Raw genomic sequence first — 14,724 nt, forward strand, 5'->3', positions numbered from 1 at the left:
CTGTTTAAATGGGAAGAATCAGGTTGGAGAACATTAGCTTAACCACTTCTTTCTTTGGAGAGGCGGTCTCTGGTGTAGTAGGCATTGCAGTGTCGGAATTCCTAGTAACTCTTTGGGTCTCTGTAGAGAGGTAGGATGAACCCACTGTGCTGTTTTGTCAACAAAATACAGACATGAACTTGCATCCACGTCCTTAGTCACAGAAACATACACATTCTGTCATCTTGTTTATATACAGCTCTTCTGAGTCATTTTTAAATCTCCATACCATAGAGTTATATACATTTTCCCTTAAACTAAAGGATAGGGTCCAATATTGAGCCGTGTTTGTGTGTGTGTGTGTGTGTGTGTGTGTGTGTGTGTGTGTGTGTTAGAGGGAGCTGGGAATATGGCAGGAGGGAAATGGCAGCTGTTATAGTCATGTAGCTGCTCTAAGGAGGGAGAACAGCTATGAGAGGTGCATGTCCCCGTATCTTTGCTGAGATTTGAGAATGACCGAGCCCAGTACAATGAACTGGCATTTAGACACATCTCATTTCTTGGGAGAAAGGCTGTACATACTGCTCCACAGACGATAACTTCAGAAGCCTCTCAACCTAAGTAACGTAAATGGTGGGAGAAAAAAGATATAATACAATAGACCACTTCTAAAATTGATAATCTAAAAGAGAGTCGGCAAACGACAGCCTGAGGCAGCCCACCACTTATTTTTGTAAATAAATACATCTGTGAATGTTTATTTATGTACTGTCTGTTTGCTTTCCTGCTGTGATGGCAGGGTTGAGTAGATGCAGTAGAGACCCTGAGGTATGCAAAGCCTAAAATATTTATTCGGCACTTTACAGAAAATTTTGCAGACCCCTGAACTAAAACAAAAAGAGAACTTTTCATATGATAGCAGAATATTTTCTAAACTTGAAAATAGGTTTTGCCATTTTGAAAGCTTCCTTCACATCTGAGATTTTTTACTAAAATAGTAGAATAATGCTTTTACTAAAATAGTTTCTGTTCTTTATAAAATAAATTTTAAATAAAATTTCTTCTTTAAGCTAAAAGCCATGTAGTTCTGATCTTGAGCCCATAGGTCAAGATTAGATTCTAATCCAAAGCACACAGTTGCCCCAAATCTGCAACAATACAGCTCCTGCAGACCTCTCTCTCTGACAGCTGCAGAACTCAGGGCAGGCATGGAGGTGGCCATCGCCACCCACCTGTGCAGAATCTAGAACCTGTACTGCAGGATTGAGGGCTTCCCTAGTGGGCCCAGGCCTCCTGAGAAGGACAGGGTAGGATGGGGTGGTGGGGATACTTCAAATACTTATAAAATATTATTGCTTTCTTGTCACAAAGGCATTCAGATTTCAAGGAACTAGGTTATTTCCTGGTTGCTTTTGTGCATCACAAAACTCTAGCGCTTTTGCTCTTAGCATCCAAAGGTCAGGAAGTCTGTGCACCTCTTTGCAGCTGGCTCACACATGCACAAATTGGTCTTTCAACTCTGGAAGCTTTTAATGTATGTGTGTACGTATGAAAATTACCATTATCATTTTCTGGTTATAAAAGTAATATGTGCAAAGTATTTAAGAAGCAAATAATACAAGTGCAGGTTTTTTCTTAATCTAGAAATAATCAGTGTTTCTATGTATATGTGTGGGTATATATACAATTTATATAATTTATATATACATGTATAATGTATTAAATATATAGGTGATATGTGTGTGTGTGTGTATTCCAGATTTTCACTCTACAGTGGAAATCCTTGTATATATATCTTGGTTCTTTTATCCAGCTATTTTCTCAGTAAATTCCTGGAAGTAGAATTGCGGAGCCAAAGAATGTATAAATTTTATATATAACTATAAAAAATATAAATATTGATAAATGATAAATTTTGATACATAAAGAATATACTACTTTTCCTTCCTATCTGGTATGTGACAGAGAGGTGTTTCTTTCCTCCTATACTCACTACCAATGTAATTATTCCTTGCAATCTGATAGTTTAAAGGGTGCTATTATGAGATTTAACACTGGGGCTTATTGGCCATTTTTTTCCCTCTCTAATGAATTGTCTTTTTGTATCCCATGCCCATCAGTCTATTAAGAGGCAGTATAGATTCTGGAGTCAGGCTGCCTGTATTTGAATCTCTGCACTATATCACTTGTTATTTTTAACAAACTTGGGCAAGTGGCTTAAACTCTTTGTGTCTCCATGTCCCTGTCTATAAGATGGGGGTAATAATAGTACACATATCATGGTTGTTAAATAAGTAAAAACCTGCACACAGTAATTGCTATGTAAATCTTAGCTGCTATTGTCATTTACCGCCATCTTTTTCTTAATGATTCGTAACAGCTAATTACATATTAAAGCTGTTAACCATTTGTCATGTTGTAAATATCTTCCACCAGCTTGTCATTTCTTTTTGCTTTATTTGTGGTGTCTTGTGCCGTAGTAAATTCTTTTTCTGGCTTAATTTTTTTACCTTTTTTTTCTTTCTTCTTTTTAAAATTAATTTTTATTAGAGTATAGTTGCTTTACAATGTTATGTGAGTTTCTGCTATGCAGCAAAGTGAATCAGTTATACATACACATATATCCACTCTTTTAGATTTCCTTCCCATTTAGGCCACCACAGAACATTGAGTAGAGTTCCCTGTGCTAAACAGTAGGTTCTCATTAGTTATCTGTTTTATGCATAGTAGTGTTTATATGTCAGTCCCAATCTCCCTATTCCTCCCACTTCCCCTTCCCCCCTTGGTAACCATAAGTTTGTTCTCTACATCTGTGACTCTTATTTCTGCTTCACAAATAAGTTCACCTGTACCATTTTTTAATATTCCACATATAAGCGATAATTTGATTTTCTCTTTGTGACTTCCTTCACTCTGTATGACAATCTCTAGGTCCATCCACATCTCTGCAAATTGTGCCATAGTAATTTAAAATAGATATTTTTTGAACAATCGAACTATGCTGTGTGAAGTAAATAGTAAACGTTTCCCTTCAGTCTTCCTTCTCTTACCCAAATTTCACCCAGCAACCACTCCCCAGAAGTATAGCACTATTATGTTTTAAAATATGTTTTATGAGCGTATATAATCCTATAATCATATTATTCCAAACAAATGGAATCATGCCACACACAATGAATTACTGTGTTTTTTATTTGTTTGTTTCCATTTTTTACTTACGGTGGGCATTCTTTCCATATTTAGAACTAATTCTCTTTGATGGCTACATAGTATTCCATTGTATGAAATTTACTATAATTTTTCTACTGAGCATACTATTTTTCTACATTTGGGTTATCTCTAGGCTTTCTCTCCTACAAATAGTGTCAAAATGAATATCCTGATACATAAATGTGTGAGTATATCTAAAAGTAAATTCTAAGACTGCAATTACTGCATCAAAGGGGAATGTATTTTAAATTTTCACATTTCCCTTCAGCAGAATTTATGCAGAAATTTTAAGAATTAAGATAGTTAAATCAATGATGTTTTCCTTTATGGACTTCTGGCCTTTGTTGTTATGCTAAGAAAAAGCCTTCTGCCATCTAAGACTATAAAATATTCTCCCAAGTTTTCTTACAGTAATTTTGAGTTGTTGCTTCTGGGGGATCATAGTTTATTATTCACAGGGAATTTATCTTAACTTGTACTTTGAGATAGGGATCTAACGTTATTTTTTTTCCAAATAGCCAGTTTTCCGAAAGTCACTTACTGAGAAATGCACCATTTCATCACTCAATTTGAAATGGCAACTTTGTTGTTCGCTTAATTCCTACTGAGTCATATTCCTGGGCTCTATTCTGTTCCATTCATCTTTTTGTCTACACTGCAGTTACTATAGTTTTATAGCATCTTTAACAGTTTCAACAATCTTTTTTTCCTCAAAGGTTGAATTGGAAAGATGGTCAACTTATACTATACTTGGGAAAATCAATATGTAAGAATTTTCTGTTCCTTGAAGATTTTATACAATCCATCCCTAAAAATTCTGGGCCTAGTACCTTTTGTTTGGAGAAAGATCGATCATTTATAACCTTTTCAATTTCTTATATTTTCCTATGAAAGTATTCATCTCTCTTTTCATACTTAGTGACACAAAGCTGTGCAGAGCAAACTGTTGCCTTTTAAAGCTGCGAACTTGTGAATATCTCTCTCTTTTGATTCTTAACATCATATATTTCCGTTCTCTTCTTAATCAAATTTACTAGGGATTTTTCTTTTAATTTTTAAGTAGTTATGGGTTTCTTTTTTGTTATCCTATAATTGTTCCCTGTACATTTTGTACTCAAAGAATGTTATTGGAACATCTCTGATTTTTGTGGTCTTGCTCATGCATGATCAAATTTTGGAAATCATGGGCACTTGGAAAGATGTACCTTCTCTGATGGACTCAAAGTTGTGTATATGGCTGTAAAATCAAGCTTTTAATTGGTGGCTTGTATCCTCTATTTTATTACTTTTATCTCTATGACTTACTACATTTTGAGAGCAGTTTACTGTTCTCCCACTATGATTATGATTTTTCAAATTCTTTACTTCTAACAGATTTTTGTTTAATGTATTTTTATTATATTACTCTATAAATAACCTGGAATTTTAGTACAAATTATTAAATTTTCTTTCTAAGTCAATACACAGTCTCATATTTCACAGTTATTTAGAATTAACTAAACTTTTCTTACTGGTTTCTTTGCTCACTACAGATGATTTCTTGTATTCCATATCCTCTTATTTTTTGAGTTATTTGTTTTCGTTTCTTTGTTTTTCTGGAGTAGTTCCTCAAACAACTTTTTTTCCAGGAACAATTATGTAAGTAGTATAATTTCTAAGCTTTTCTATACCTGAAAATGCCTCACCCCCGCCCCCCACTTCACATGTGAATGAAAGTTCAACTAGGTATCTGAAAATTCTAGGGTCTTAGTTCCCTTAGAACTCTGAAAACATTGTTGCTACCAGTCTGATTTCTCTTTCTTTAGTAGGTAACTTTTTTTTTTCTTTTGTCTAAGTTTTTTGCCTTTTGTAGTATTTTACTGACACCCTTGGAAATCAGAAATCTGACTCTGAGCCCTTTAATCTGAACATTCAAGTTTTTCATTGGTTCAGGAAAACCTTCTGCGTCTGTAATTAATTTTAGCATTGCCTCTCTTCCCTCCACTCCATTTCCTCCTGGAGTTTCCACTTTATGGAGAGAGAGTAGATCTTCCCACTCTACTCGTCATGTCTGAGTCCTTCCTTTTGTTTTGCGTGAGTTAATCTTCTTGTGCACTGATTGGCTTTTCAAGAGTGTCCATGCTGCTATTTGTATGACTTCTATTGAGTTTTTACTCCACAGTCATGTTTTTAATTTCTAAGACCGATCTAGTTCTCTGATTGGCTTCCCTCATAGCAGTCACTCACATATTAAAGCACTGCCCTCTTGAATCTCACTGAGAAATAAAGCAGACTTTTTAGAAAAGCTCCTCCCTCTTTCCTGAATTAATTCACTGAGAGCATTTTCTTGCCTTGCTCAGCTTTGCTCCCCTCTTTCATGCTGCTGATTCACTGTATATGTCCAATGAGTTTTAATTGTCCATTCATGTACTTAAACTCAGCAGGGGGCATATTAGAATCCTTAGGGGAGCCTTATCCATAACTACACCATGGGCCCCACCTGAACTAATAAATTTGGAATGTTCCAGAGGAGGGCAGTGTTGGGTTAAAATCTTGGGACGCAGAGTCAGACACAGAGATCTGTGCCCAAACCTTGGCTCCACCTCTTGCTAGCTTACCAATTCCTGGTCCCCCTCAGCTTCTGAGGTGGTCCTCTGAGAGCTCACAGGGGTGATAGGCAGGGACTGGAAGGAGGCACTGGACAAGCTGGGATAGAATGGTGCACCTTCTGAATCTTGAATAGCTCTGCCCATGACTCTGACCAAGTCCACTCCCTTCCTCCCATGTCCATATCCCTGGTTCCCAGGGAGAGCACCTGCCGTCTTTATAACAGAACTCTGTCATCACACTACAGCTAGTTATATTTTTGAACCTAATTTGTATGCCTGACCCTTGCCCTCTTTACTACCCCTTCAACACCCCTCTCTCTTTCTGCTCCCTGATTTCTTCATGATTCAGAATATCACCTGAATGATACATCAAATGGTCATACACAACAGCTAGGAACCGAGGACCCTGCAGTTCTTCCAGAAAAAGCAGGGCCAACTTAAAATTGAATTCCATTCTAAATGTTCATGAGTATGTTTGATATATACGCCTCTACTACCCCCAGTGTAGTCAAGCACAGAGGAAACGCAGACACTAGTTGCCCTCAAACGGAATTTGAAATGAACCAGTGGATAATAGTGACCCCCTGCACCCTTGCTGCCTCTCTTTTTGAGGGAGCATACCTGGCAGGGGCACCTTCACCATAACCTCTTCTCCCACCCCATACCCCAAATCATAATTCTTTTGAAACACTCAAAAGTAAAGTAGCTTCTCCCTCATAAAATATGTGGGGACCCTCAAACTGAGAGAGTAAAAGCCCAATTGCCATTTTAGGGTTGTGGTGCCATACCGCCCACCCCACTCTGGGGCCCCAGTTTGTCAGCTGGCTACAACCTGCTTTCCCATTAAAGAGAACATTTATTTAAGTCATAACAGGTTACTTTTTGGTCATTATGACTAAGCTTCTCTTCCAGTTGAGGTTGTGGACTACATGTAAGCATGGGGGTGGGGGGAATGGAAAGAGTGCTCTGATAAGTGATAAGTAAGTACGCATTTAACACTCAATAGTTCAAGCCATACAGTGCCTGATGATGGATTCTCCATTCCTGTGACCTCATTGAATGCCACGTAATGTCCTTCAGGGGCATCCATTGTACTTTGGGTCAAATCCACGTCCAAATCAAGGCCCACAGAGCCCTCCCTGCGTGATCTCACACTACCTGCCTCCCCATCCCATCAGGCTGTTCTCTCAGTTGCTTCCACCATACTGGCCTCTTTTCTGTTTTCCAAACAGACCAACCCCTTTCCTAGCTCTGCACCTCTCAGAACCCTGCTTAGAATGTCTCTTCCCTAGTGCCTTGCATGGGGCTCCATCTCCTCCGTGGGTCCCAACTCAGAGGTCACCTCCTCCAAGAGGCTTCCCAGACCCTCCAGCTGAAGTTGCCATCCCACTCATCTTGGCAGCTACCCATCCTCATAGCCTCCTGTTCGTTTCTTTCACATGCTTGTCTGCCTCTCCAGTAGAACCTAAGTTCTGTGGTGGCAGTGACCTTTTCTGTCTCAATAGCTGTGTCCCCAGCACCTAGAGCAGTGCTTTGCTCAGATGTCTTTTGGATGAATGAGTAAACAATTGAATGAACTCCCACAACAGTATTGTAAGCTCTGGATATTATTTTAATCTACTTGTGGATGAGGTTCAGAAAAGCTGAATAAATTATTCCAAGTTGTATAGAACTAGTGATTCAGACTCGAGTCTTCTGGGTCTTTTGACTCCAAAACCCAGCTTATATACACAAAGGCTAATGACAGAGCCTCAGCTAGGAACAAGTTCCTGATTGCCGAGTTTTGGGGTTCTTTCTCCACAACAGTTTTCCAGCTGTAACTCATGAATAAAAAGAGGACTGGGGAATTATTTCTTTTTATCCTTTTATAGTTCATCCCCTCCCCTCACCCAAGTGGTAGATCTAAATTTGATATAGTGTTTATATTGGGAGTATTTGAACCCAGAATGGAGCTACACTTGTGGTTTGTCTATTTTGAGGCCAAATCACAATTCAGAAGAGTTATTTCTGCTGAGAGCTGAAGGAAAAGCTCTCCAGGTGAGAGGACGGCAGAAGCATCCTTTCCCCAAGGTAGAGCTTTGTCTGAGCAGAAAAGCTGCAGGAATTCTCCCTGACCCGCCGTGGCCCAGGAAAGGGACCTGCACTGAGAAGAGTCTGGAGCTGATGCTCTTCAAGAAAGAGGCAGGCCCAAGTGAGCCAAACGTCTTCACTCAGCTTCCTTTCGAAAGTGGACGTCTGCCAGAAGAACACTGATCTCATAGCCCCCTCTTGTGGCCTTGAGGTGTCACTGCAGCCTCTTTCCAAGTCGTGAGAGCAGAGGCTTGCATTACAGGATCGTTCCCTTCCTTTGGCAAAGCTCTGTCCCCTGCAGGTGCTGTGGACACTCAGAGCACCCTTGGAGGAAGTTCCCCACCGTGTTCACATCTCTTTTCCCCTGAAGTCCACTACCCAAACTCAAAAAGAGAAATAGTTTCATTTTTGTCCCTAATGAGCCCGAAGGCAAAGTTGTGCTCTGGAACTCAGAATCCAACTGGACATTCAGGAGACAGAGGATACCAGATTTGTTCAAGGACCCTCAAATGAAAGCTAGGTCCCCTAACTCCAAGCCTCCAACTGGTGTCTGACCACTGCTAGATGGCCCCTCAGGGATTGGTTCCATGGTGCCCAGCACTGTCCACCTCCCTTCCTGTAATACGCATGTCAGCATTTACTTCGCCTTATGTGTAAAGCACAGTGAACTAGACATTGCTGACTCTACTTAATATCCTGCCCATAAAATATATAAATGCAGATGTATTCCTGTCTTGCAGGACTATTGTGAGGATTAAGAGAGCTTATGGGGAATTCCCTGGTGGTCCAGTGGTTAGGACTCCACGCTTTCACTGTAGGGGGCATGGGTTCGATCCCTTGTCGGGGAACTAAGGATCCCACACGCTGCGTGGCACAGCCAAAAATAAAATATTTTTTTTAAAAAAGAGTTTATAGATAAAGTATCTACCACAATGCCTAGGACACAGTAGGTATTCAATAAAAAGCAGCTACTTTAAAAATTAACGCTACTTTCCTAATAGCTCTGTTTTCTTCTACCACACCTGCCTTCCTGTCCCCTGCTTCCCCCTCCACAATACGTATTTATTCATTCATTTTCTCTCCTCAGTTTCGTTTTCAATTTCTCTATTCTCAGTCTCTCCATTCCTTCTGAGAGTCTCTGGGCGCTCACTGATCTGACTTCCCAGGAACACTTTGCTTGTTTAGAATAACTCTTGGATTTGTCCTGGCACTCTCTGTTTCTTTAATCTGTGGTTCATAATTCCTCAGAAAATAGAAACCACTGGCACTTCCTCTCTGCCTAAGGGCAGGTTAAAAAGTGCGTGAGCACGTTCCCTCCTCTGGTGGGTTCCTGGGAAGCCTAGACCATGACTCAGCTTGGAAATGATAAACATCCAGCCCAGCCAGTGCTCCGTGAGGGAAGGAAGCAGAGATCCGAGCTGCAGAGGCACAGGTGTGCCTTTAGGACAGCGCGGCCCGGTGGTGGTGCCGGGAGCCTTTGTTGTGTGTGGGAATCTTGCCTCCCTGAGCTTGGTGAGCGGCCCTATGGGCCCTGCTGACTGACCGTTTCTCTCCTGCTGCAGACCCACTCCGGATACTTCTCCAGCTTGTACCCCCCTCACCAGTTTGGCCCGTTCCCGCATCATCACTCAGTAAGTGCCCACAGTTCAGCCCCATCTGCCACTCGTCCCTCTCCTGTGGCCGGTGCCGCTCAGTCCTTGGCAGACTGACCAGTGCGTGCTCACGGTGTGCGTGCCGGGTCCCCTGGTTCCCGGCTGTCCTGGGAGTGACACATTGCAGGGCATCAGCACACCAGACCGCCCGGCACTCAAGTGCACTGAGCGGCCCTTCAGCATCCTGCTGGTGCTCACAGATCCCACAGGTGGCTGGAAACTGGTACAGAGGAGCAATCAGCAGGTCAGATTAGGAGGTGGTGTTGGGCTAAAAAACAGAGCCTCCAAAGTTCTTTAATAAAGTTTAGCAAGTGGGCCGTGTCATTCCCACAGACCCCTACAGACAAGAACAGCATGGGCCCCTGGCGGGCTTGCCTGTGTCTCTCTGGGCCGTCCCCTCACAGCCTGTTCAGGGCAGGTTTAATTACACTCTCGTTTTGAACCCAGTCCCCCTCCAGTGAAAATGCCGCTCCTGCCCACTAGGTGGGAGGGCAGCTCTCCATTCCTGCTAGCAAAGTGCCTCAGGCCAGGTGTGCTTAAGAGCTACTGATTCCTTGGATGGAGACGCAGGAGAAATACACATCACATTTGAACTTGACAGAAGGCCCGTGGACAGACAGCTTGCTGTGTCCAGCAAATTCAGAGCTGCTCAGGAGGAGTTTGCACTCTAGTGGTTGTGTAGTTAGTGTGGATCCTGTTCAAGTTCATCCCTCCGGCTTCCCCCCTGCAGCGCCCTAGGCCCCAGAAGAATCCCATGCAGCATCCGGCCATTGCTCCGTTACTGTTGAGTGCCTGAAGGAGCAGCCCCAGTAGGAATGATGTCGTCTGTCTTGTCTTGTCCTGTCCTTCCAGTATCCAGAGCAGGAGATTGTGAATCTCTTCATCCCAACCCAGGCTGTGGGTGCCATCATCGGGAAGAAAGGGGCGCACATTAAACAGCTGGCCAGATTCGCCGGGGCCTCCATCAAGGTAAAGCCGCTCTTGACAGCTGCCCCTATCCCACCCTCTTCCACCCCCATCGCCACCCCATGTCCCTTGTTCCTTCTGTCCATCCCGGGCAATTCTTACACCATCCATAAAATCCTACAGGACCTGGAAAGCCTGCCTTCCAGACTATTCCCATGTGCACTCATCTTTTCCTCTCTCACTCCTTTTTTGTTCCACTAACAAATGAATTAGGAAAAAAATAGTAATACGTAAGCCAACCTGGTCCTCTCTGGGCTACCATTGTCCTCAAGATAAAGCAAAGGCTGAGGATTCTCCCAAGTGAAGGGAGTGAGCCTAAGGAGAGCAATAATTTACATTCAGCAGTTGTCAGTGCTCTGATGCTTTAGTTAGTCTCCATTTCAGAAACCTTTGAACTTTGAAACAAACGGCTTGAATGGAAAACTCTTTGAAAGGCAGTGATGAAGCCGCAGATAAACAAAAGCCGGTGACATAACCTGAGCCGCGGCCTCCGGGTTGAGGAGAGGGGTTGAGGAGAGAGGTCAGGAAGGAGGGCCCCTGATTCATGCACTGGCCAAGTGCAGACACAGCTGCAGTTACATTCCCACCGCCTGTCTCCTGGAGCACAATGGGAAGAGTCGGCAGAGAAGCTGAAAGGGGAGGATTATTCGACCCTGGTCCTGCTCCAAGCCCAGCTATCAGCGCTGACTCACGGGCAGAATGCTGAGCACGTCCCAAGCCTCGTGAAATGCTGTTGGAAACAAGAGTTCCCGTTGTTACGTAAAATAATTTGCTGCCATGGGACAACCCGGAATTCCGAACAAGAAGTCTCATGACTTGGAGAGAAAGAATGCTTACACTTTCTCCCTAAGAAGAGCTGGAATTTCTCCCACAGCAAGTGTGCTGGAGAAAAAAACAAAAACAAAACAATCTGAGAAGTGCAGAACAAGGATTGCAGTGATACCATGAAAGAATTTTATGTAGGTAAATCATTTCCCCTCTCGGTGCTCGTTTAACTCACCTGCAAAGCCCACTGATTGGAGGAGAGCCCGAGGTGGGGGCAGACGGTGGTGGAGCACCCGGGGCCTTTGCACCCGGCAGGCTTGTTGCAGGTGAGACCCCAGCCCAGGTACTGACTGGCTGTGCTGGGCCCGCCCTCTGTGTGGGACAGGTAAGGTATGGACGACCACTGGGCTGGCTGCACGCTGAGGGCCATTCTCGGTGTCCGGTCGTGTGGTCTGAGGTGCGATGCAGCGCAAGGGACAGAATGAGACAATTTCAACTAAAAGGGACTTGAGGGATCATTTCATCAAATCCTCTCTTTTTCCCCTGAGAAAAGGGAGACTGAGAGAGGGAACGGGAGATGGCCAAGGTACGCAGGTGGCAGGACTGGCTCTTAGATAGCAGTTCTGCCGACTTGTAGGCTACAGGGCACTTCCCAGGACTAATCGCAGCAATAACTCTCCACTTACCATTGCCCATAAGGAACTAGGGCCCAGTGCTTCATTGACATGTCAGTGGCCACAAAGCTAAAGAATGTGAGAACTGAGGTTGGACCGAGCTATCCTATTTTTCGTCCAATGTTTTTTCAACCTGAGTGCTACACCAGAGTCATTCCAGCAAGACTTTGGGAAAGTAGAGAAGGATCAACCCCTTGGGCTTCCCCCACAGCATCCCCGTAGTCCCTCTCTGTCCCAGCAGAGTTGAGTGGTGGCATGACTTCTGTGATGGGCAAAGACAGCCGGGGACAGAATGGGCTGTGGCTCTCTCCAGAGTAGTAGAGAAAAAGAGAGGAAGCCAGGGAAGCCAAACATTGGCAAGAGACATTTCCTACTTTTTAAAATCAATCTGGTTTTTGCTAGATTTCCTTTATCTTGACAGTTCTCTGACAGCATCTGTCTCTAAAGGTGATGATCTCACTAATTCCAGAGAACCACCCCCAATCCTGCTCTACCAGTCTTCAGGGGCTACAACTAGAGGCACATTTGATGCTGCTGGGGCGGGGGGAGAGCTTTACACTAACACGTGGGAGCAGAGTGCTGGAAGGGGGTGGGCTGAGTTGGGATCGGGCGGTGCATGCAAGAGATGTTTCAGTTACAGGCGAGAGCTGAGCCCCCGTCGCCTGCCTTTCCTGCACATCATCCGGCCGACAGCCTTCAGAATGCCACACAAAATTCCTGATCCTTGTTTCAGCCCTGCTCACCCGTGATCTTGGTGGTCACCTCATCTTTCTGCATCCCATTTGCTTCAGTCATAAAGTGGAGTCCTCATTCCAGGTCCTCTCAGGGAGTTTGCCTGGGGAGTGCCATTCCAGAACTGCAGGAGCACACGTGTGGCTCTCAGAGTTCTGGGCTGGGCTGTGAATACCAGTTAGTGGAGAGATGGGGGGCTTTCTTTCAGGATCGGAACAAGGCAACTGTGAGAACTGATTGGGTCAACGTGAATTATGAATTAGCCTTTCAGCCCTTCTTGATTTGGGTGGATAAGAGCTGGGAACCACTGTGTCCATGCTCCTGTCACTCTCATTTACTCTTGGAAATAAGGAGCAGATTTAATGCCACCTATGGATGTAGAAGTAGAGATGAGGGTTCCCGCCAGGGATCTTAAGGGCCAGTCTGTATGCGGCCTGCTGGAGGGTCTCAGTCCCCTGGACACATCTGTTTCTTGGGTGAGGCTGCTGCCCTGCAGTTGAAGGCTGGCAGGTGGTCATCCCGCAGCAAAGGGAAGACCCCCCCAGGAAGCTCAGTGGTCGGTGACCAGTGTCTCGCGTTCATCCTCGTGCCACTAAGTAGTCAGGGCCAGATCTTCTTTGAAGGTCTCATAGACAAGGTCAGCGCAGGCCTTGGGTCTGTCTTCATGGTAAAGCTGGGACAGCGACACAGGACCCTGAGGCCTGCAGGTGCAGCCTGGCTTAGGACACGTACTGAGAGAAAACTAAAACCCTGTGGAGGTGGAGGTCTTCTTGTGGGAGCCAAGACTGAGACACAGTGGTTCAGAGATGATAACTTCAGACACGCCCCGTCAGTGGTGAATCATGTTCACGCTGAACCAGCTCAGTCTCGGGGATGGGGTCTCTGGGTGGTGTGTAGGACTTTATGAGGTGCATTTGTGTACTGACCTCACTCCTGGCTCATCCCTAAGTGCCTGGTATACTTTTAGCTCATTTAAAAGTAACTTTATGGGAATTCCCTGGTGGTCCGGTGGTTAGGACTCCACGCTTCCATTGCAGGGGGCACAAGTTCCCTGATTAGGGAACTAAGATCCCACAAGCCACGTGGCATGGCCAAAAAAATAAATAAATTTAACTTTAATTATGCTACATTGTATTTATTTTTAAAGCTACCTTAAAAGGTTTTTGAAATAAGGCAGGGTATGCGGGGAGAAAATATGTAAAGAGGATCTAACAAAAAAATGTTCGGTTGTTCCATCTTGAGTTCTGTTAGAAAAGACGTCAGAGTCAGAGTGAGAGCTAGGAGGTTTTGAGCTTGCCAGGTTCAACTGCCATGTTTCATCTGTGGGGAGAGGAGGGGTTTGTAGAGCGCGCACTGGAACCAGGGTGTTCTCATGCTTGCTCTGGTGCCATCGGTTGATTCGTGTGCTACAGAGGAGCTGGTCCTAGTCACACCTGTCACTAACAGCCCTTTCTGCAGGCTGACTCCAACTTAACTCCTCTGTGGACCAGCCCTTCCTCGCTTCTGGGCCCTCGGTGGGCTAGTGGAGCTCCTTGGTGAAAGGAGGCTGGTCACACTGCTGGTGGGGGCAGGGACAGGCAGTAAGTACTAACTTGTTTCCAACTATTCCTGGGTGGCCAGAGACCCAAATTTGATACTGGGCACTACGGTCATAATCTCCTAAGACCCAGAGTGGAAGCAGCAGGGTCAGACAAAGCACCAGGTACAAAGGTGTGAGTCTTATAATCTCTTGCTAGTGGGTGTGCCATCCTCTTAGACAACAAGGAGGAGGAGCTCGGGGAACAGAGCCAAGCAGTAGCATTTCCCTCTTGCTTTGTGAACTGCAGATTGCCCCAGCAGAAGGCCCAGACGTCAGTGAAAGGATGGTCATCATCACCGGCCCACCTGAAGCCCAGTTCAAGGTCAGTGCCAAAAACCCCCTCAGCCCTGTAGCCCTGGATACAGGGCAGCCTGTTAGGGAAGGCTGAGGGCCTTTAGCAGGTGCAGCTGCCCCAGAGCCAGGTTCAGGTTCTTCTTTGGAGGCCCAACCTCCATTTCCCTTCCTTCTATAGTCCCACCCACCCTGTCTTCCCCGCCTCCAGGCTGCTC

At 44.5% G+C, this 14,724-nt stretch overlaps 1 protein-coding gene across 2 annotated transcripts in view; it reads left to right on the top strand.

The window, feature by feature from the left end:
• The window catches only part of IGF2BP2 (insulin like growth factor 2 mRNA binding protein 2), a 162,787-nt gene that overhangs the window by 136,504 nt on the left and 11,559 nt on the right, over positions 1 to 14,724 (top strand). For both annotated transcript variants that reach the window (XM_022570319.3, XM_022570328.3), the window contains 3 exons: positions 9,410 to 9,478; positions 10,352 to 10,468; positions 14,463 to 14,537. In XM_022570319.3, coding sequence (XP_022426027.1) covers positions 9,410 to 9,478; positions 10,352 to 10,468; positions 14,463 to 14,537 — 261 coding nt within the window. The remainder of the gene's footprint in view (positions 1 to 9,409; positions 9,479 to 10,351; positions 10,469 to 14,462; positions 14,538 to 14,724) is intronic.

The sequence above is a fragment of the Delphinapterus leucas genome, chromosome 4 (genome assembly GCF_059928025.1).
Source record: "Delphinapterus leucas isolate spDelLeu-1000000601 "Yukka" chromosome 4, BTC_Dleu_Yukka2, whole genome shotgun sequence".
Taxonomy (NCBI): domain Eukaryota; kingdom Metazoa; phylum Chordata; class Mammalia; order Artiodactyla; family Monodontidae; genus Delphinapterus; species Delphinapterus leucas.